Raw genomic sequence first — 20,614 nt, forward strand, 5'->3', positions numbered from 1 at the left:
ATATTCCCCATACAATTGCAGCCCCCCCATTCTGACCCCAATCCCTCCCCTCCCACCCCCGCCCCCCTAAAAGTGTCTCTGGTTCATAGTTTTTTGTTGATTTTGATTTTCACTTTCTTATAGTTATTCATTTTCCTGGTCCCTTATTTAAGTTTTCTAGATTCCTGCTATGAGTGAGACCATCCGGTATTTTTCTTTTTCTTTTTGGCTTATTTTGCTGAGCATGATCCCTTCCAGCGCCATCCATGTTGCTGCAAATTGCATGTGTTTATCTTTTTTGAATGCTGAGTAATATTCCATGGTATATATGTACCACATCTTCTTGATCCAGTCATCTATTTTTGGGCATTTGGGTTGTTTCCAAAGCTTAGCTATTGTAAACAGTGCTGCTATAAACATAGGGGTGCAGGTGTTCTTTGGAATTGATGTTTCTGTGTCCTTTGGGTAAATACCTAGGAGTGGAATTGCTGGATCATATGGAAGCTCTATATTTAGTAGGTCCAGAAATCTCCATACAGCTTTCCACAGTGGTTGGACCAGTTTGCACTCCCACCAACAGTGCAGAAGAGTTCCTTTTTCTCCACACCCTCGCCAACATTTGTTGTTGCTAGTTTTTTTAATATGTGCCATTCTCACTGGTGTAAGATGGTATCTCATGGTAGTTTTGATTTGCATTTCCCTGATGACAAGTGATGTTGAACATTTTTTCATATGCCTGTTGGCCATTTGCATTTCCTCTTCAGAGAAGTTTCTTTTAAGCTCTTCTGCCCATTTTTTGACTGGATTATTTTCTTTGTTGTTGTTGAGTCTCATCAGCTCTTTGCAGATTTTTGTGATCAGTCCTTTATCATTAGTGTTGGGTGCAAAAATGTTCTCCCAGTTGGTGGGGTTTCTCTTTGTTTTTGTTATTGTCTCTTTTGCTGTGCAAAAGCTCTTTAATTTGATGTAGTCCCAGCTGTTTATCTTTGCCTTCACTATCACTGCTTTGGGTGATGTGTCTGTAAAGATGTCTTTGATGTGCAAATCACGTAGTGTTTCGCCTATATTTCCTTCTATATATTTTATGGTTTCAGGTCTTATGTCTAGTTCTTTAATCCATTTTGAGTTGATTTTTGTGTATGGTGTGAGGTGGTGGTCAAGCTTCATTCTTTTGCATGTAGCGACCCAGTTTTCCCAGCACCATTTATTCTTTTTTTTTTTAAGATTTATTTATTTATGCATACAAGAGCAGGGGTACGGACCAGAGGTGCTGGGGGTGAGAGGATTCACCAGAGACAGGGTAGGGAACAGAACAGGCAGATCGACCAAAGTATAATGCTGAGGGGAGCAGTGGGCGAGACAGGAGAGGTCTGCTGCGCCATGTGGGTTGCTCCCTGTCTGGTCAAGATGGAACTCTTGCTGCAGAGGCTGTAGACAGCTTCACAGGCTATGTCTTAACCCCTTGCACCTCTATGGGGACTACACCTGAGGGGGTGGGGGGAAAGCAAATATTGTTTAAAAATGAACAATAATGTAAAAAATTTTTTAAAAATTTAAAAAAATTAACCCCTTGTGCCACCAGGGAGGCCCTAGACTTTCTATTCTTTTATTCACTTTTGGTATATTGTGTATTTCTAGGAATTTGTCTATTTCATCTAGCTTAGCAGTTTTTGATATACAATTTTTTTTAAGATTGATTTATTTATGCGTACAAGAGCTGGGGTACAGACCAGAGGTGCGGGGGGTGAGAGGATTCACCAGAGACAAAGTGGGGAACAGAACAGGCGGATCGACCGAAGTACACTGCTGAGGGGAGCAGCGGGTGAGTAAGGAGAGGTCTGCTGCTCCATGTAGGTTGCTCCTTGGCCAACCGGGGATCGAACACATGCTGCAGAGGCCGTGTATTGCTTCATAGGTCTTAACCCCTGCACCACCAGGGAGGTCCTATAATTGTTTTTAATATTCTATTCTAATCCTTTTTACATCTGCAAGATATACACCAATGTCCGCATCTACTTTTCTGTTTTTAATAACTTGGGTCTTTTCTTTCTTTTATTTTAGTGTTAACTACAGGCTTATCAATTTTGATCTTTCAAAGAACCAATTTGGGGTTTTGTTTATTTTCTCTAGTTTTTCTATTCTCTATTTTTGTCTGCTTTATCTTTATTGTTTTAATACTTTTTGCTTCTTTTCCAACTTCTTTGGGGTTAAGTTATTAATTTGAGATCTTTCCCATAAATTTTGGTATGTTGAGTTTTTCTTTTCTTTTGTCTCAAGGTAGTTTCTAATTTTCCATGTGAATTCTTCTTTGATCCGCTGGTTGGTTAAGAATGTATAGTTTAATTTCCACATAGATGTGAGTTTTCCAGTATTCCTTCTGTTACTGATTTCTGGTTCTATTCCAGAACTGGGGTACAGATCAGAGGTGTGGGGGTGGAGTGGGGTGAGAGGATTCACCAGAGACAAAGTGGGGAGCAGAACAGGCGAATCTACTGAAATACACTGCTGAGGGGAGCAGTGGACAAGAAAGAGAAGTCTGCTGCGCCATGTGGGTCACCTCCCTGGCCAGCTGGGAATCGAACTCGTCCTGCAGAGGCTGTGGATAGCTTCATAGCGCTATGCTTAACACCTTGCGCCACCAGGGAGGCCCTTAAAATCTACTTTTGCCTGATATATCTATCACCATCCCAGCTTTCTTTGGGTAACTATTTGCATGAACTATGTTTCTCAATCCTTTTCCCTTCAACCTATTTATAGCTTTAGATCTAAGGTAAGTAGCATAGAATACCATGTAGTTGGTCTTGTTTTGTTATTCATTCTACTAGTCTCTATCTTTTGATTGAGGAGTTTAATCCACTTACACTTAAATAATTACTAAAAAGTGAGGACTTTTACCATTTTCTGTTTCTTTTCTATATGTCTTCTGGTTTTGTTGTTCTTTATGTCCTTCATTATAGCCTTTTTTGTGTCTAGTTTATTTTTTTAGTGATAACTTTTAATGTCCTTTTGTGTATAGTCTTTAATTTTTTTCTTTGTGGTTTCCCTGTTGATTATGTGTTTTTGTGACTTATTTAAGCCTTTAAAATTCATTATTACTCTCTTGTTAGCATGTGGAACCTTTTATATTAAAGGATTTTATGCCTGATATACAGGCACTGACCAAGCCTAAAGAGGAAAAACTTTGAGGACAGATTTTAGGATTCTTTCCTCAAACTTCTGATAATTCAGATAAACAAATCTCCATTGGGAAAAAAAAGATCCTGCTGCTTTTCTAGCTTACGAAAGTGCAAGCAACTTGTCAGTACTTCCTAACAATTATTTGTTGATATGCTTATCATAAGTACAGATCATATTACATCAGCTTTGACAAGAAATTGCTTTAAAAAATACCATCACATTGGGCCTCCCCTGGTGGCGCAGCGGTTGAGTGCTGGGCTGAGAAGCTGCCGCAGCCTCTGCAGCGCCGGTTCAATCCCTGGCTGCTGGCAAGGGTCCCACATGGCGCACAGACCTCTCCTGCCGTGCCCGCTGCTCCCCACAGCAGTGTACTTTATCCGTCTGCCTGTTCTGTTCCCCACTCTGGCTCTGGTGAATTCTCTCACCCTCCCACACTTCTGACTGTACCCAGTGCTTGTATAAATAAATAAATAAATAAATCTTTTTCAATTAATAAATAAATAAATACCATCACCTTTTTAAACTAGGCTTTGAATGGCCCTTAACTTTAATCTACATTTGGGCAGTACTGGGCCCTTTACTCAGATTTGTCTCCTATATAAAGAACATTGTCATTTAAAGACACATCTGAACTACGAAGATATTGTTGTGTGTGTTTATATCACAAATATCTGTTGTCCTCATAAGAAAAACTATTGTTTTAGCTTTTATATCTTGGCTGGTAAATATGGCAAGGTATATGATTTTTGCAATTACAAAATTTATAAATACAAAGGTGTAATTGTAAATTGTTACTGGATATTTTCTTGAGAAATTTTGGAATTAATAGTTTTTCCCTTTACTTATAAAGAACATTATGAATTGCCAGATGGTCAGTTGGGTTATGAAGCCAATTTAGCCTCCCAGCCTTCCTACCTGTATTCCATTAATTTGTTTAACATTTATCATATGAGACATTGTGTTTGATGCTATGAAGATCTATTTTAGATTAGAACAGTCCCTGTCCCAAAGGATCTTATACTCACTAGGTGAGGTAACATATATGTAAATGAAGCAAATATAAGCTAGTCGTGACAAAGGCCATTTGGGAGAGAAAGCAAAAGTGCTTTCTTCTTAAATATTCCAGTTACTTCTAGCAGGCAGTATCAATAATAGAGTAAGTAATCCTAGAAGGTAGGTCCTTTGAGTTTATCCTTGAGAGTCAGATTGGTAGATTATAGAAGGCATCAATGTTAACTGCATTGTTACTGTGGACAAAAGGCATAGAACTAGACCTAATTTGTGCCGCCAAAGGAATGGAAGAGAGAACTGAAATAAAAAGCTGGGAGAATAGAGTAAAACTAGAATTTGAAGGTCTTTAAAGGCTATATTTAGACTTAGTTACAGGCATGGGGGGTGTTGAAGGGTTTTGTGTGGTACAAAATGATATCAAAGCTATGCTTTAATTGGAGTATGGAGACCAGTTTGTAGGCTACTTCCACATTATAGGTGGGAAACAGGAAGGTCTGAGCCAAAACAGTAACAAGAAAGAAGAGTTGTGAAGAGAATAACCAAGATTTGTTCGCTAATCAAGAATGAAAAATAAGAGAGAATGAGTCAGCGATATCTACAATTTGGTATCTGATTTCTTAGAAAATGAAAAGTGAAGAGATAAAAGGGAGAAAGTGAAAGTGTTGAGCTGCTTTGAATACAGAGCATTCCAGGGCGGATGGCAAGGTCAGAACTCAGCTGTGGCGTTGGTCACAAGTGACTGTACTGCTGCTGGTTGCTGTCCTGTGAACATAGAACCATGGTGGTTCTAAACATTTTTTTTTTAACTTGGAGAACTTTTTAAAATTGAAAATTAAAAAACAACCATCCAGAAACTATTCCAAATAACTACAAATCAGTGCTTGATACACAGATTTGTTAGCCACAAAGCCTGCTTGCTGTTTTCCTTCTGTTTATTCTCAATTTTCTTTATATATGCTTTCCAGTACTGGGTGCACCAGCCACAGGCAGCTGTGGAGGACTTCCTTTGAGACTAACTTAAGAGGAAATGCGCTATAATTGTAAAACTATATCCCAGATTTCAAAGACATGGCATGAAATAAAAAATGTAAAATACCCTACTAGTAATGTTTTATTTCATAAGATGTTAAAATGAGAATTTTTGGATTTTGTTTCAGGCTCCCCAGAACCACCCACATCTTAGGTAATTTGCTAGGAGGGCTAGCAAATTTACAGCCAAAATTTATTACAGAAAAAGGATACAGGATAGGATCAGCAAGGGAAAAAGACCCTCTGAGCCTGGAGAACTCCTTTCCTAGGCTTCCTCATATTCTCCCCTCACTGAGCATGCTCCTTTCTCCAGCACTGAAAAATACAGTAACATGTTCAGTGTTTCTGCCCACAGAAGTCCCTAAAAGGTGCAACACCCAAGATTTTATCAGGGTCTGGTCATATCAGCACTGTCTGCCTTGTGTGTGCCAAAATTGTAGACTTGTAGAAGGATAGCAGATACTGGGCACCATAAATCCCCTTACCACTTGGGTGGGGCTGGAGGGGAGCCAAGTTCCCAGAAGTCACTAAAGGCCAGCTGTGCATGCACACCCTCCTAATGGTAGCAGCCTTCAACCACTTATTATTCACTCTCTTTTTTGCATTGATAGGTTGGGTCAAATAAGTAGTTAAATTAACTCCACCTATTCCTCTTAAAGATGTTTTTTAATATGGCTATTTGCTCATGATTTGGGTTCACATTGTATTTATTTTGGTCAGTACTGGTCTAAATCTTGTATGAAAAATCTTTTCTAAGGTGTTTTAGGTCGGGTATTTTCTCTATATGCACTAATGCATTCTCCATCTGGACAAATGTGATAAATTAACAGATAAAAGCCTCCTTCAGGTGCTATCTTGACAATGAATGAGTGTAAAACTAAGTTGTACAGCTGCAATAGACTAAGGTTCATATCCCAAATTTAACTTTATTACCCAAGAACAAAAAGAAAACCATCCTTCCAAAAATTGTATGTGTGATCAAAATAAAGGATTTCATGGATTTTTATAAAACACAAGTCCCAGTTTCAAAATCTTTTGATAAGCTTATTTCAGAACTCAAAATAGTACATTTTTACATGCTTATCATTAATTCAGATTGCTAAACTCTTTCTTTTGTTCTCGTCTAAGCTGTTAATGATTTTTAATTGTTCTGAATCCATCCATGAAAACAGTATTTCAGAAGAGGTTTATATAAATCTACTAATTCTGCATGAGAGATTTACTTCATATCTACCCATTGTAGATTGCATCTTGTGAATAAAATATAACTCGACTAAAAGAATGCTGCAGAATAGCAATCAGGATAAAAGAGTTCTCCCCAAGTACTGAATACTAGATGTTCCCTGTTTAAGAAGGGATATAGTTTACGAAAATAATTTATAGGACTAGAACTGCAAAAGCAGCAGTAAGATATTTTTGTTAGAATAAATTCATAACGTGATTTTCAGTGACTATTGCCCACAGGCCCCCTGTGGGCTTAGCTGACAGACCTTTTTTTCAGCATCATTGCCATGTCTCTTCAAAGGTAGAAAAGAACTGAAATCCTAACCCTCTTCTTTCCACGCTAGGACCAGTAGTATGTAAGGGAAAAGCAGAAAGGCTTCAGGCTGTAAGTAGAGAGCAGTTCATAACTGGCACTATTTTTGCCTTATCTTTATCCTTATTCATAAATAATTGTTAGCCATTTTATGTATTTTTGAATTGAAGCATGTATTAGCATTCATATCAATAACTGATTTTTCAATTCTCATTATAAACAGCTATGCTTGTCCATGAAAAGGGGATATTTTTCCATAAACATCACAATAAATATATATTTGTAATTATAAACATAACTCATTTATCTATGAAACAAAATTTGATAACATCAGTGCTGCTTTCTAATTGCATTAGATGTGGAGAGCAGTTTTACAGAATTCTACATAAAACTGGGGTATTTTCCACTCAGTATTCAATCTACTGAGAAACACTGAGTAGAAAACCTATTTATTTCCTACCACATTTGAACCTATAAAGAACCAGAATGCAGTCACATATGTTCTGTGGATAAACTTTAAAAGCTAATGATCATTTGATTCAGAAAATCAGAATACCAAGAAGCCACAGTGCTGTTTACTCAACCTCTCCTGAAAATAGCTTCTCTTCCTGAACTCCCTTTTGTGAACTGGATAAAAAAAAGTAGAATTAAAATTCAACATAAAATATGATAGAGTATATAACAGAATTGTGGTATGATATATAAGCAGAAAACTCCAGTGTTAATAGCAGAGACTTAGAAATACTATGTTCTTGGGCCTCCCTGGTAGTGCAAGGGGTTAAGCACCACACTATGAAGCAATCCGCAGCCTCTGCAGCACGAGTTCTATCCCCAGCCAGGGAGCAACCCGCATGGCACAGCAGACCTCTCCTGTCTTACCTGCTGCTCCCCTCAGCAGTGTATTTCAGTCAGTCTGCCTGTTTTGTTCCCCCACTCCGTCTCTGGTGAATCCTATCACCCCCCGGCATCTCTGGCCTGTACCCCAGCTCTTTTATGCATAAATAAATAAATAAATCTTTAAAAAAAAAAATACTGTGTTCTCTAGGTTATATGTTAGAGTGCACATATTTATATAATATAATTTTATGATAGTTTACAACGTGTTAAATAACAGCACTATACATTTCATTGCTTTTTTGTCATTAACCACTTTTATATCTTGAAAAATTTAATAGTTTAAATGATACAATTTGAAAGGCTAACAGTCTCTAAGTAAATTACTATATACATTTTTTTTTTTTTGCATTTACCTTTAAAACAGAAGTATCGATGTGGTTGAGACCACTAATTGCACAGTCTCATCAGATTTTAGAACCAGTTATCTGGGATACCCTGTAGTCCACCCCACTCATTTTAAAAGAGAAGCTGAGACTCAGAGGTTAAATATCTTAAAGTACTGCGTGAATGGATAACACTTTCTTTTAATTACTCGTCCATTCTTCTATCTGCTCTCTGTTCATGGCACCGTTTACCGCGTCATTCACAGCTCTTAGCTGTTTTAGACTTTTACCCATAAGAGCTACTTAGGGCTTATTGTACTTGAGCTATAGTGGATAAGTACTCAGCAAATCAGCGAGCTTAGAAATTTAGTCTGGGGACTCTTTAATCATATGTAGATCAAAATCATAGCTAATAGCCATTTAGCTTACAGTGGAATAAAGAAATCCTAGTTCATAATGATTAACCACAGATTATTAGGCTGCTGCACTGGAACTTATGCAAATATTACCTTATAGAGAGAGGATCCTGTCTTTAAAAAAAATCCTGCATTGTTATCTACAAGGGACTACGGTGATGGTGCTCGGGTGAATGGTGGTGGGAATTTTACAGGAGCCACACCTGAGAGGAGAAAGCAAACATTGTACAAAAATGAACAATGATGCAAAGTGTATATAAATAAATATTTTTTAAAGAGATTATGTTCTCTAATAACCACAACCTTGTATGTTTTCTGTTAACCTCCCTTTATTAGTTTATGTTTTAGGATTTTCTGTGAACCCAATAAACAACACCTGTTTTTCCAGCTCATGTTCATAATCAAGAAACAGACAAAAGGGACCAGGCAGGTGGATATCAGGTCACCAGTTTGATTACTGGTGATGCAGTTGGCAAATGTAATTGGGAATTCCAACACTTTCTAACCCTAAAGAGAGAGCCTTTTCTTTAGAGGGGAAGAAATACTCAATCATGGCTATTATTTTAATGAGGTTCATTGTATGTTTATTAAAAGAAAGGTAATACAGACTTCCTATTAGTCCAGTAAATTTTAGATACATTTTGAAAAGAACATTTAAAGAAAAAATGTTCAAAATATTTGCCATCTGTCAGTAAAGTGTCCCCTTCCTTTATGAAATATGTATTTCCTGAAAATAAAAAAGTAGAATTTTTAGGCAGATAATGCAGTTTGTCTGGTTATATTTTTAGAAGTTAAAACAATTATTTGGTTTTGGAGGCTTCTGTTACATCTCTACATCTTTTGCTTGGTAGGAAAAAAGCTGTCTCGCTTCTTGCTTTCAGGCTCAATTGTTTCTTTACATTGAAATACATTATATTACTATGTTTGAATGTCCATCTCTGATCTAGGACTTTATTTCCTAACAGAAATAAACACACTGAATTATAACCTACTGTCACGTGTTTATGCATACAAGGAGGACAGCTAGATGGAAGAGTGTATGATAGGAATCCACAGCAGGTTTCCAGGACTGGAGAGCCTCACAAGAGACAGAAACCTTTGGATGACATTGAAAGATGAGTAGGTCATCACCAGGAAGGGGATGCTAGAGACATCCCAGGTTGAAAGAACAACTTACACAAAATATGAACTTATGTGGGATCTGCTCCTTAGATCTCTGTTGTTCTTCCAAAAAGTATTTCATTCCAAAGAGTATTTTTCTTTTTTTTCCTGTGATAAAATCTATACAATATGAAATATACCATTTTAACCCTTTGTATGTATACAGTTGAGTGGCATTAGGTAGATTCATAAAATTGTGTGACCATCACCAACTCCAGAACTTTTTCATCATCCCAATTGAAATTCCACACCATAGAACTTGTAATTCCTGCATCCCCTGATAACCTCTGTTCTACCTTGTTTCTATGAATTTGGCGACTCTGCATACCTCATTTAAGTGGAATGAAAAAAGTGATTTTCCTTTCATGTGTTTGCTTATTCCATTTAGCATAAATGTTTAAAGGTTCATCCTTGTACCATGTATGAAAATTTCACTCTGACTTTTAAGGCAGAATATTTTACCATAAGTGTGCACCACAGCATGGATACCCACTCATCCGTAGATATTCGGATGTTTCCAAACTAGTGTGACTAATGTTTTGCAAACATCTGTTCAAGTCCCTACTTTCAGTTCTCTCATGTGGTAAATAAGTATTTGAAGGACCATCATACTGTTTACCATAGTAACTTCACCATTTTACCTTCCCACCAGCAATACAACTTTTATAGTTTTGAAACAATTTACCAAGCTGTAGAGTAGTTTCATAAGAACCATAGGTAATATATTCATATAGTTTCATAAGAACCATAGGTAATGTATTCATATTGCTCTTACATTTTAAACAACCTTCTGATGTTTAGCATAAGTAGAAGTTTACATGAACCAGCATCAGGAGATAATGGCCTTTTCTTGCAGTTTGCATAGTGCGTGATGTATTCATGGCAAAGTCTTTGAGGTAAGATGCTGACTTCATGAAACTAAGCATAGACTAAAACAAGGTGAGTTCATAGCCTATATGCTTTCCATTCTTAGCAAGTTTTCTTTTTTCCTACAGCTCCCTGCACAGGAAACACATTCTTTTGCCATAGCAACATGTGCATCAATAATTCTTTAGTCTGTAATGGTGTCCAAAACTGTGCATACCCTTGGGATGAAAATCATTGTAAAGGTAAGTCCACTGGCAAACACCAACATTTTTGAAGAACAGTAGTTCTTGCCTTTTATTTAAAAAGAGTAAAATGTCCTTTTTGACAACTGTGCATCTCTCTTTTGGCCAAAAAATGAATACATATGGTATAAATGTTCTTGTATTTTTTTAATTGAATCATTTTTGTTGAAGTAACATTGGCATAAAACACTGTGTAGGAATCAGACCTCTTCAGATGTATATTACCACACCTGCCACCAAAGCACCAGTATTTCTCTACCATAATCCATTGCCCCCCTCCACATTTTCCTCTCCAACCTCACCCACCCCTCTGGGAGCCTCAGTGCTTCAGTCAGATTCCTAGTGTTTTGGTCTTTGGTTTTTTTTTTTTTTGTTTTGTTTTTTTATTTAAAGGGCAGGTTTATTAGGGAAGGGATAAAACAGTAAAAGACACTTGCACAGACACAAGCGGGCAGGAAGAGCTGCCCCCAGAAGGGACAGGTTTGCTGAAAGAGGCCTGCATGATTGCACGCGGGCGGCCTTGACAGGTCAAGGGCAGGCAGGAAGCCGCTGCCCTGCAGAGGGAGAGAGTTGATGAAAAGAGGCACCTGCATAGTCACAGGTGGGCAGAGGGACTGCTGCCAGATTCCTAGTGTTTATCTGACCCTTTATTTTGTTTGTTTATATTCCATATATAAGTGAACTCATCCTGCATTTGTCGTCTTATTTCTTTTAGCATGATCCCATACAACTCCACCCATGTTGTCATAAATAGCAAGATTTCATCTTTTTCATAGCTAAGTATTATTCCATTGTGTATATATACTACACCTTCTTAATCTACTTGTCTGTTCTTGGGCACTTAGGTTGTTTCCATAACTTGGCTATCGTAAATAGTGCCACAGTAAACTTACACGTGCACGTATTCAAGTTAGTATTTCTGCATTCATACGGCAGACATAATATTTTTTTAAAACTCCATGCATTTCCCCACAGGGGCTATTCCAGTATACATTCCTTGCCAACATATGTTGTTCCTGGTTTTTTTGATAAAGGTTGACACCTTATTGTGGTTTTGATTTCCCTGTTGACAAATGATGAACATTTTATCCATGTGCCGGTTGGCCGTTTTTGTGTCTTTGGAGAAGTTTCTTTTGGTACTTCTGGCCATCTTTTGAATGGGTACTTAATTTTCTTTTTGTTGACTTGTATGAGTTCTTTGTAGATCTTGGGTATTAATCCCTGTCGGACTTATGATGTGCAAATATTTTCTCCCTTTCAATGCTAGTTCAATGATATATTTGCTTATATTTGCTTTTGTTTCCTCACCACTGTAGCTGATTCCCCAAAGACATCACTGAAGCTAATGTGAAATGTTTGCCCATGTTTACTTCTATGCATTTATGATTTCAAGTCTTACATCCAAGCCTCTAATCCATTTGAGTTGATTTTTGTCTGTGATGTGAGATAGTGGTCTAGTTTTGTTCTTTGGCATGTGGCTCCAGTTTTCTCAAACCATTAGTTGAAGAGACTTTTCTTTCTCCATTGTACACTTTTGGCTCCTTTGTCATAAATTAACTGTCCATCTAATTATTTATTCCTGGTCTCTTAGTTGAAGTCCATTGGTCTTGTAAATTTTTTTTTTTTTTATTTCAATACCATACTATTTTGAATACAGTTTGAAGTCTGCAGTGTGATATCTCATTCTTTTTTGTTAAGATTGCTTTGGCGGGCCTCCCCGGTGGCGCAGCGGTTGAGCACTGGGTTGCGAAGCTGCCCGCAGCCTCTGCAGCGCCGGTTCAATCCCCGGCTGCTCCCCGGCCACCGGAGGAGGGTCCCACATGGCGCGCAGACCTCTCCTGCCACCCGCTGCTCCCCTCAGCAGTGTACTTTGGTCCTTCTGCCTGCTCTGCTCCCCGCTCTGGCTCTGGTGAATTCTCTCACCCTCCCGCGCTTCTGACTGTACCCAGTGCATGTATAAACAAAACAAACAAAACAAACAAACAAATAAATAAATAAAACATGCCTCTATTAAAAAAAAAAAAGATTGCTTTGGCTATGCAGAATCTTTTGTGGTCCATATAAATTTCAATAATGATTGTTATATTTCTTTGAAGAAAACCATTGGAACTTTAATAGGGATTGTATTGAATCTGTAAATCAGATTATATAAGATGCCCACTTTAACAAAGTTAATTCTTTCAATCCATGAGTAAGGAATATATTCCATTTCTTTGTATTCTGTTTCCTTTAGTAATGTCTTACAGTTTTTGTTGTTCTGATCTTTCACCTCCTTTGTTAGCTTTATTCCTAGCTATTTAGTATTTTTGAGGTGATTATAAATGGAATTGTCTTCTTGATTTCTTTCCCTTGTAATTCATTGTTTGGGTTACAGGAACACAACACATTTTTGTATATTGATTTTGTAACTTGCCACATCGCTGTACTGATTTATCATTTCTAATAATTTTTTAGTGGATTCTTTGGGGTTTTCTATGTACTATCATGTTGTCTGCAAATAGAGATGGTTTTACTTCTCTTCCAGGTTGTAATACTTCTGTATATTTCTCTTCATAATTGCTCTGGCTAGGACTTCCAATACCATTTTGAATAGTACTGGTTAAAGTGCACGTCTTTGTCTTATACCTGATCCTAGAGGAAAGGCTTTCATAGTTCCACTATTGAGTTAATATTGGCTATGGACTTGTCACATATGGCACTTATTGTGTTGAGTTTTCGTTCTCTCCCCATTTTATTGAAAATTGTCATTGATGTTAGAAAATTTTTATTGATGTTAGATCTTATCAAACATGTGATAAGATCATATGATTTTTATCTTTTGTTGTTGATGAATGACATTAATTGATTTGTGACTATTATACCTTCTTTGCATCTCTAAAATAAATCTCATTTGGTTATGATATTTGATCATTTTAATGTATTACCAAATGCAATTTGCTAAGAGATTTTAAAGAATTTTGCCTTTATGTTCATCAGGGATATTAGTCTATAGTTTTCATTTTTTGTGATGTCATTGTCTGCTTTTGATATCAGGGTAATGTTGACCTCAAAACTGTGCTTGGAAGCATTCACTTCTCTTCAATTTCATTTGAAAGACCTTGAAAAGGATTGGTAGAACTCACTAGTAAAACCATCTGATCTGGGCTTTTGTTTTGGGGGAAGCTTTGATTATTATTTTAACATCCTGTTTGATCAGGTTTTCTATTTTTTGATGAGTCAGGGTTGGAATGTTATATTCTTCTAAACATTTTCCAATTTCTTCTAGGTTATCCAATTTATTGGCATAAATTGGATCTTAGGATCATCTGTATTTTTGAGCTCTGGTAACTTTCCTTGTTCATTTCTGATTCTATTTATTAATGTTTTCTCCCTCTTTTACTTTGTGAAACTAGTTTGGAAGCTTGTCTCTTTTGTTTCATGGAAACAGCTTTGGTTGCATTGATCTTTTGAACTTTCTTTTTAATGTCTGCTTTCAGTTTTGCTTGTTCTTCTTGTTCCTTAAGGGGTAAGACTGTATTATGTATTCTAGATAATCTTGTTTCTTGATGTGGACTTATATTGCTTTACACTTACCTCTTAGTCTTTTGCTGTGTCCTATAGTTTCTAGATTTACATATCTCCATTTTTGTTCATCGCTAGATATTTGTTCATTTCCTTTTTATTTCTTCATAAACCCAATTTAGTAGCATGTTTTTAATCTCCACATACACATATTTCAAATTTGTTTCACTTTGTCTTGGGTCATTTATGCATTTCTAGTTCAATACCATTGTGATCAGAGAAAATCATCGTTGATGTGATTTCAACCTTCATGTCTTTATTGACATTGTTTTGTGGCCCAATATGTAGCATATCATCAAAAAAGTTCCAGGTTCAGTTGAGGTGGTATCTCACTGTGGTTTTGATTTGCAATTCCCTGACCATCAGTGATGATAAGCATTTTTTTCATGTGCCTATTGGTCATCTGTGTGTCTTCTTTGGAGAAGTACTTACTTAGCCCTTCTGCCCATTTTTTTTAAAGATTTATTTATTTTTATACAAGAACTGCCATACAGGCCAGATGGGTGGGTGAGTGGGATGGGTGGGCGGGAGGGTGCAAGGATTCACCCGAGACAGAGCAGGGAACAGAACAGGCACACAGACCAAAATACACTGCTTTTTGGAGCAGCTGGTGAGACAGCAGAGGTCTGCTGCGCCATGTGGGTATCTCCACGGCTGGTGGGAAGTGAACCAGAAATGCAGAGGCTGTGGACAGCTTCACAGTGCTGCGCTCAACTGCCAGTGCCACCAGGGAGGCCCTCTTATGCCCATTTTTTAATGGGGTTTTGGCTTTCTTTTTGTAGAATTAATGAGTTCTTTGTCTATCTTTTATATCAGTCTCTTGTCAGCTATATGGTGTACAAATATTTTCTCCCTCTCAATAGGGTGTCTCTTTGTTTGTTGGTTTCCTTTTTCTTGTAATAATTTCTTTTAGGCACAATGGGGAGCAGAACAGGCAGATTTACTGAAATACACTGCTAAGGGGAGCATTGGGTGAGACAGGAAAGATCTGTGCACCATACGTGAGTTAACTCCCTGACCAGGGATTGAACTCAGGTTGTAGTGGTGATAGCTTTGAGAACTAACCCCTAGGCTACCAGGGAGGCCCTAGTGATTTTATTTATTTATTTATTTATTTTTTGCTGTGTAGAAGCTTCATAGTTTGATGTAGTACCAATTTTTTTATATTATTTTGTTTTCCTTGTTGCTGGAGATGAGTCAACAAAGGTATCTCTGAAGCTGATGTCATGGAGTGTTTTGTCTGTTTTCTTTTATGTATTTCTTGGTTTTAGGACTTGCACCCAAGTCTTCTTTGCATTTTGAGTTGATTTGTATGTTGTTGTGAAGTAGTGGTCTAGCTTTATTCTTTTGCATGCTGCTGTTTGGTTTTCCCGTATTACTTGTTGAGGAAGACTTTCTTTTTTTTTTTTTTAAAGATTTATTTTATTTATTTATGTATCCAAGAGCTGGAGTGTAGGCCAGAGGTACAGGGAGGTAAGAGGATTCACCAGAGACAGACTGAGGAGCAGAACAAGTGGATCTACTGAAGCACACTGCTGAGGGGAGCAGCAGGCGAGACCGGAGAGGTCTGCTGTGCCATGGGGGTAGCCCCTGGCCAGGGATCGAACTCATGCTGCAGTGGCTGCTGATAGTTTCATAGTGCTGAGACATAACCCCTTGCACCACCAGGGAGACCCTGAAGAGGATATTCTTGCTCCAGTGTATATTCTTGGCTTCTTTGTCATAGATTAACTGTCCATATAGTTGTGGGCTTATTTCTGGGTTTTCAGTCTATTGTATTGGTCTGTGTGTCTTCTGCTGTTATTCTAGTACTATCCTGTCTTGATTATTATAGCTTTGTAATATAGCTTGAAATTTGGAAATGCGATATCACCATTTCTTTGGTTACTAGGAGTTTCTTGTGGTTTGGAAATGAATTTCAGTAATGGCTGAAAGAATTAACATTCTTCCAGTGTTCATTAACATCCCATGAACAAGGGATATCATCCATTTCTTCATGACCTTTATTTCTTTTAACAATGTCTTACATTTTTAATGGTATAGGTCCTTTACTGCCTTTGTTAGGTCTACTCCTAGGTATTTAATTATTCAGGAGTAGTTTTAAATGAGATTATTTTCTTAATTTCTCCCTTCTGTAGTTCATTGTTTGCATATAAAAAGGCAACTGTTTTTATGTGTTGATTTTGTAAACTGCCACTTTGCTGAACTTATCTGTTTCTTCAGTTAGTTTTTCAGTGGAGTCTTCAGGGTTTTCTATGTATATTATCATGTCATCTATGAATAATGATAGCTTCAATTATTCTTTCCCTATCTGGATTCCTTTTATATACTTCTCTTGCCTAATTTCCCTAATTAGGACTTCCAATACCATTTTGAATAGTAGTGGAAATGGACATCCTTGTCTCTTACAAAATCTTCGTGGAAAAGCCTTAAGTGTCCCACTTTTGAGAATGATGTTTTATGTGTGCTTATCATATATGGCCTTTTTTATATTGAGATATGTTCCATTTATCCTCGTGTTTATGGGTTTTCATAAGTGAATGTTGAATGCTATCAAATGCTTTCTTGGCATCTATTGATATGATCATGTGGTTTTTATTTTTTACTGATATGGTTAACTCTGTTGATTGATTTTTGGATGTGGCCCATCCTTATGTCCCTGGTATAAATCCCACATGGTCATGGTGTATAATCCTTTTAATGCATTGTTGGATTCAGTTTCAAAGATTTTTGCAAACTGGTCTTTAGTTTTGTTGTCCTATGTTGTCTTTGTTTTCCATACTAATGTCCTCAAAAATGTATTTGGAAGTATTCCTTCTCTCACAATTATTCAAAGGAGTTTAAGAAGCTTAGTATTTAGCTATCTTTGAAGGTTTGGTAGAAGTCACTTGGGAAGCCATCTGGTTATGACTTTTGATTTTGGATAGTTTTGATTACTGTTTCAACTTCCTTGCTTGTGATTGGTTTATTCAGTTCTGTCTCTTCCCTATTCAGTCTCAAATGGTTATATAATTCTAAATATTTCTCCATGTCTTCTAGGTTCTTGAACTTCAGTAGCATACAAATGTTCATAGTCATCTCTCATCCTCTGAATTTCTACGATGTCTGTTGTGACTTCTCTTTCTTTTTGATTCTACTTATCTGAGTTTTCCTCCTTCTTTTTTTGTGATCCTATCTACAGTAGAAGTTTGTCTAGTTTTGTTTATTATTTCAAAAAACCATTTTTTGGTTTCATTTATCTTTTGGACTGTCTTTACTTCTTTTTCATTTATTTCTGCTCTGATTTTTTATTATTTCCTTCCTCCTAGTAGCTTTTGGTTTTGTTTGTTGTTCTTTTTTCCTTGACATGAGAGATAAGCTTATTTATAGGAGCTCTTGCCTCTGCCTTGATGTGAGCCTGTGTTGCTATATATTTTCCTCTTAGTACTATTTTTGGTATGTCCCATGAGTTCTGGAAGGTTGTGTTCTCATTGCCATTAGTCTTAAGGTATTTTTTGATTTCCTCTTTGATTTCTCATTAACCAAGTAGCCATTCAGTAATTTTTTATTTGATCTCCACGTACTAGAGGTTTCCCTGATCTTTTTTGAGGTTGATTTTTAGTTTGATACCTTTATGATCAGAGAGGACCATATCAGTCTTCATTAACTTTTTGATACTTGTCTTGTGACCCAATCTGTCATCAATCGTGGAGAATATCTCGTGTGTACTTGAGAAAAATGTGTATGCAGATTTGTGTGGATGCAGAGCCCTATAAATGTCTAATAAGCCCTGTGGCTTTGCTTAAGGCTATTGTTTCCTTATTTATTTTCTGTCTACTTGATCTGTCCTTTGGTGAAAGAAGGGTGATGGAGTCCCCTGCCATGAATGTGTTTTTGATAGGACTCAATAATAAATTTTGAAAGCCTCAGCATTTCTCTTTCTTTTTCTGCAGAAAAGAAAACAGCAGGACTATTTGAACAAATCACTAAAACTCATGGAACAATTATTGGCATTACATCAGGGATTGTCTTGGTCCTTCTCATTATTTCTATTTTAGTACAAGTGAAACAGCCTCGAAAAAAGGTCATGGCTTGCAAAACTGCTTTTAATAAAACTGGATTTCAAGAAGTGTTTGATCCTCCTCATTATGAACTGTTTTCACTAAGGGACAAAGAGATTTCTGCAGACCTGGCCGACTTGTCAGAAGAACTGGACAACTACCAGAAGATGCGGCGCTCCTCCACTGCCTCCCGGTGCATTCATGACCATCACTGTGGATCGCAAGCATCCAATGTCAAACAAAGCAGGACCAACCTCAGTTCCATGGAACTTCCTTTCCGAAATGATTTTGCACAACCACAGCCAATGAAAACATTTAATAGCACCTTTAAAAAAAGTAGCTATACTTTCAAACAGGCACATGAGTGCCCTGAACAGGCGCTAGAAGATAGAGTGATGGAGGAGATTCCCTGTGAAATTTATGTCAGGGGGCGAGAAGATTCTGCACAAGCTTCCATATCCATCGATTTTTAATCTTCTCAAGGTGACATTGACATTAATTATTAAGTATGTGTGTATGCAGCCTACAGAGCACCCGTAATGTTTTCAGCAGCCAACCCTTTTCTTCTATCAAAACTAGGAAGACTTTCATTTGCCACTAACCTATTGTAATGGTGATGTTTTTATTATCAGGCAGCCTGTGTATGTTAAAACAACCAAGGAACTTAATCCATTCAGTGAAGAAAAATAATCATCTATTGCTTGGTGTTATATAAATGAAGCACCAGTTAAACAGTATTTAAAGAGGGGATTGGTTTTGTTGAGCCAGACTCAGGTTGTCTGTTAGTTTTGGCAACAGAAATGCTGCTCTTGATTGATACAGCTTAGTCGGTATTTTGATCCAATATAAGCTTAAAAATAAAATTTTTCTTATATAACTTTTTCTTTTCTCTAATTTGTCTGATAAGTCAGTACTTTTACCATTTGATTTCTTACGTAAGTATCACTGGTTAATTTACCACACATATTTCAATATACATATTTGTTCTAGAATTTGTCAAACTGTTACTAGTTAGTGTGGTGAGTGCTAATTAAGACCCAGAATTACATTTCATCCATCTCTTTCTTCTTGACTAATTTCTATACTGCTGCCTTTTAATGACTTTATCGTTAGTCTTTATTTTCTATGAGAGGCAAATGATAGAATTTTTCACCTTTAAGTCATATTTTGTCCTAGTTATATTTTACTAGATAATTTCATATTCCTGGGAAGTACACACCATTGTCAGTTATGACTAATAACCTGAAAAAGTTTAAAATTTCCAGAGAGCCTTTGAAATATTCCCAAATTGGATCATTTTCAGTGATACAACTCATGCTTTCCTGTAAGCAACAAGTAATTTAATTCATTTTGGGGGAGACCAATACTTAGGTTTATTTCCAATGTTTCTCATCATTGCTTCTGACTTGGGACAATACATTTTTCTAGTTCTTACCTAGAATAACAACCTCCACTTTTTTTAAACTGCACTTTTGACCTTATGTTTTTTTTATGGTATGTGAAACAATAATTTATAAACATGATATAAAAGTTCATTGTGTTTTTTTAGACTTTTGATATTATTTGATACTGTACAAACTTTATTAAATCGAGATTAAAGAACTACATGACATATTTCTCTTGTTGTTCACATTAGCAGCTTTGTATACAAATATGCTATGATGGAACTTTACACGGTAATTTATTGTAAAGACCTTGTGTGTGTACATAAGCTTTTTGTTTCCTTTTGTTAGTGCATTTAGTTTATGATACATTTTCACTGTGTGATATTTATTCTAAGTCACTACACAAATCTTATTAAAATCTACATTCTTTCATCAACCTTCAATCATGTTATTTATGGCACTGAAATTCTGAATCTTAAGATACATATGTAAAGGAACCCATTTAAAGAATTTGGACTAATGAAGACATGCCATTTTAAAGGAGACATATTTTCTTGTTTTCTATATTTTTTGTAAATTCTCAGTGAAATGAGAAATAGAAGTTTTACTGGATTTCATTAATTCTTAATGTAATTTCTCAGATTAGCAAAAGCTGTGATTTAAATCTCATACAAATATATATACTCCCACAAAATTTGCATTTCTTCTATCACATATTTCATTTTTTAAAAAGCATATAATATCCAGGTGATAGAAAAACCTACACAGGGCATATTCATATTTTAAAGTTTAAGTCAGCATAGTTTCCTGCTTTAAAAATATAACTTGGGAAGGTAAAAAGACTTAATGAATGTAGTTTTCAATGAATTAATGAACCAGAGCCAGATTAGATAGCTAAATTCTTTCAGTAGCTATATTGAATAGGCATTTTAGTAGGTAACTTATACCAGGCAATATTTGAGTGGTATAGTAAGTATATAATATAACTG

General features: G+C 36.5%; 1 protein-coding gene across 3 annotated transcripts in view; it reads left to right on the forward strand.

Moving 5' to 3' along the window:
* NETO2 (neuropilin and tolloid like 2) overlaps nt 1-19,111 on the forward strand; it is a 55,351-nt gene extending 36,240 nt beyond the window's left edge. For all 3 annotated transcript variants that reach the window (XM_037516324.1, XM_037516325.1, XM_037516326.1), the window contains 2 exons: nt 10,526-10,639; nt 18,133-19,111. In XM_037516324.1, coding sequence (XP_037372221.1) covers nt 10,526-10,639; nt 18,133-18,713 — 695 coding nt within the window. In that variant the 3' untranslated portion in view covers nt 18,714-19,111. The remainder of the gene's footprint in view (nt 1-10,525; nt 10,640-18,132) is intronic.
* Nucleotides 19,112-20,614: the final 1,503 nt, after the last annotated feature.

This window comes from Talpa occidentalis, unplaced genomic scaffold, assembly GCF_014898055.3.
Source record: "Talpa occidentalis isolate TD23 unplaced genomic scaffold, MPIMG_talOcc4v2.1 talOcc4.17, whole genome shotgun sequence".
NCBI lineage: Eukaryota > Metazoa > Chordata > Mammalia > Eulipotyphla > Talpidae > Talpa > Talpa occidentalis.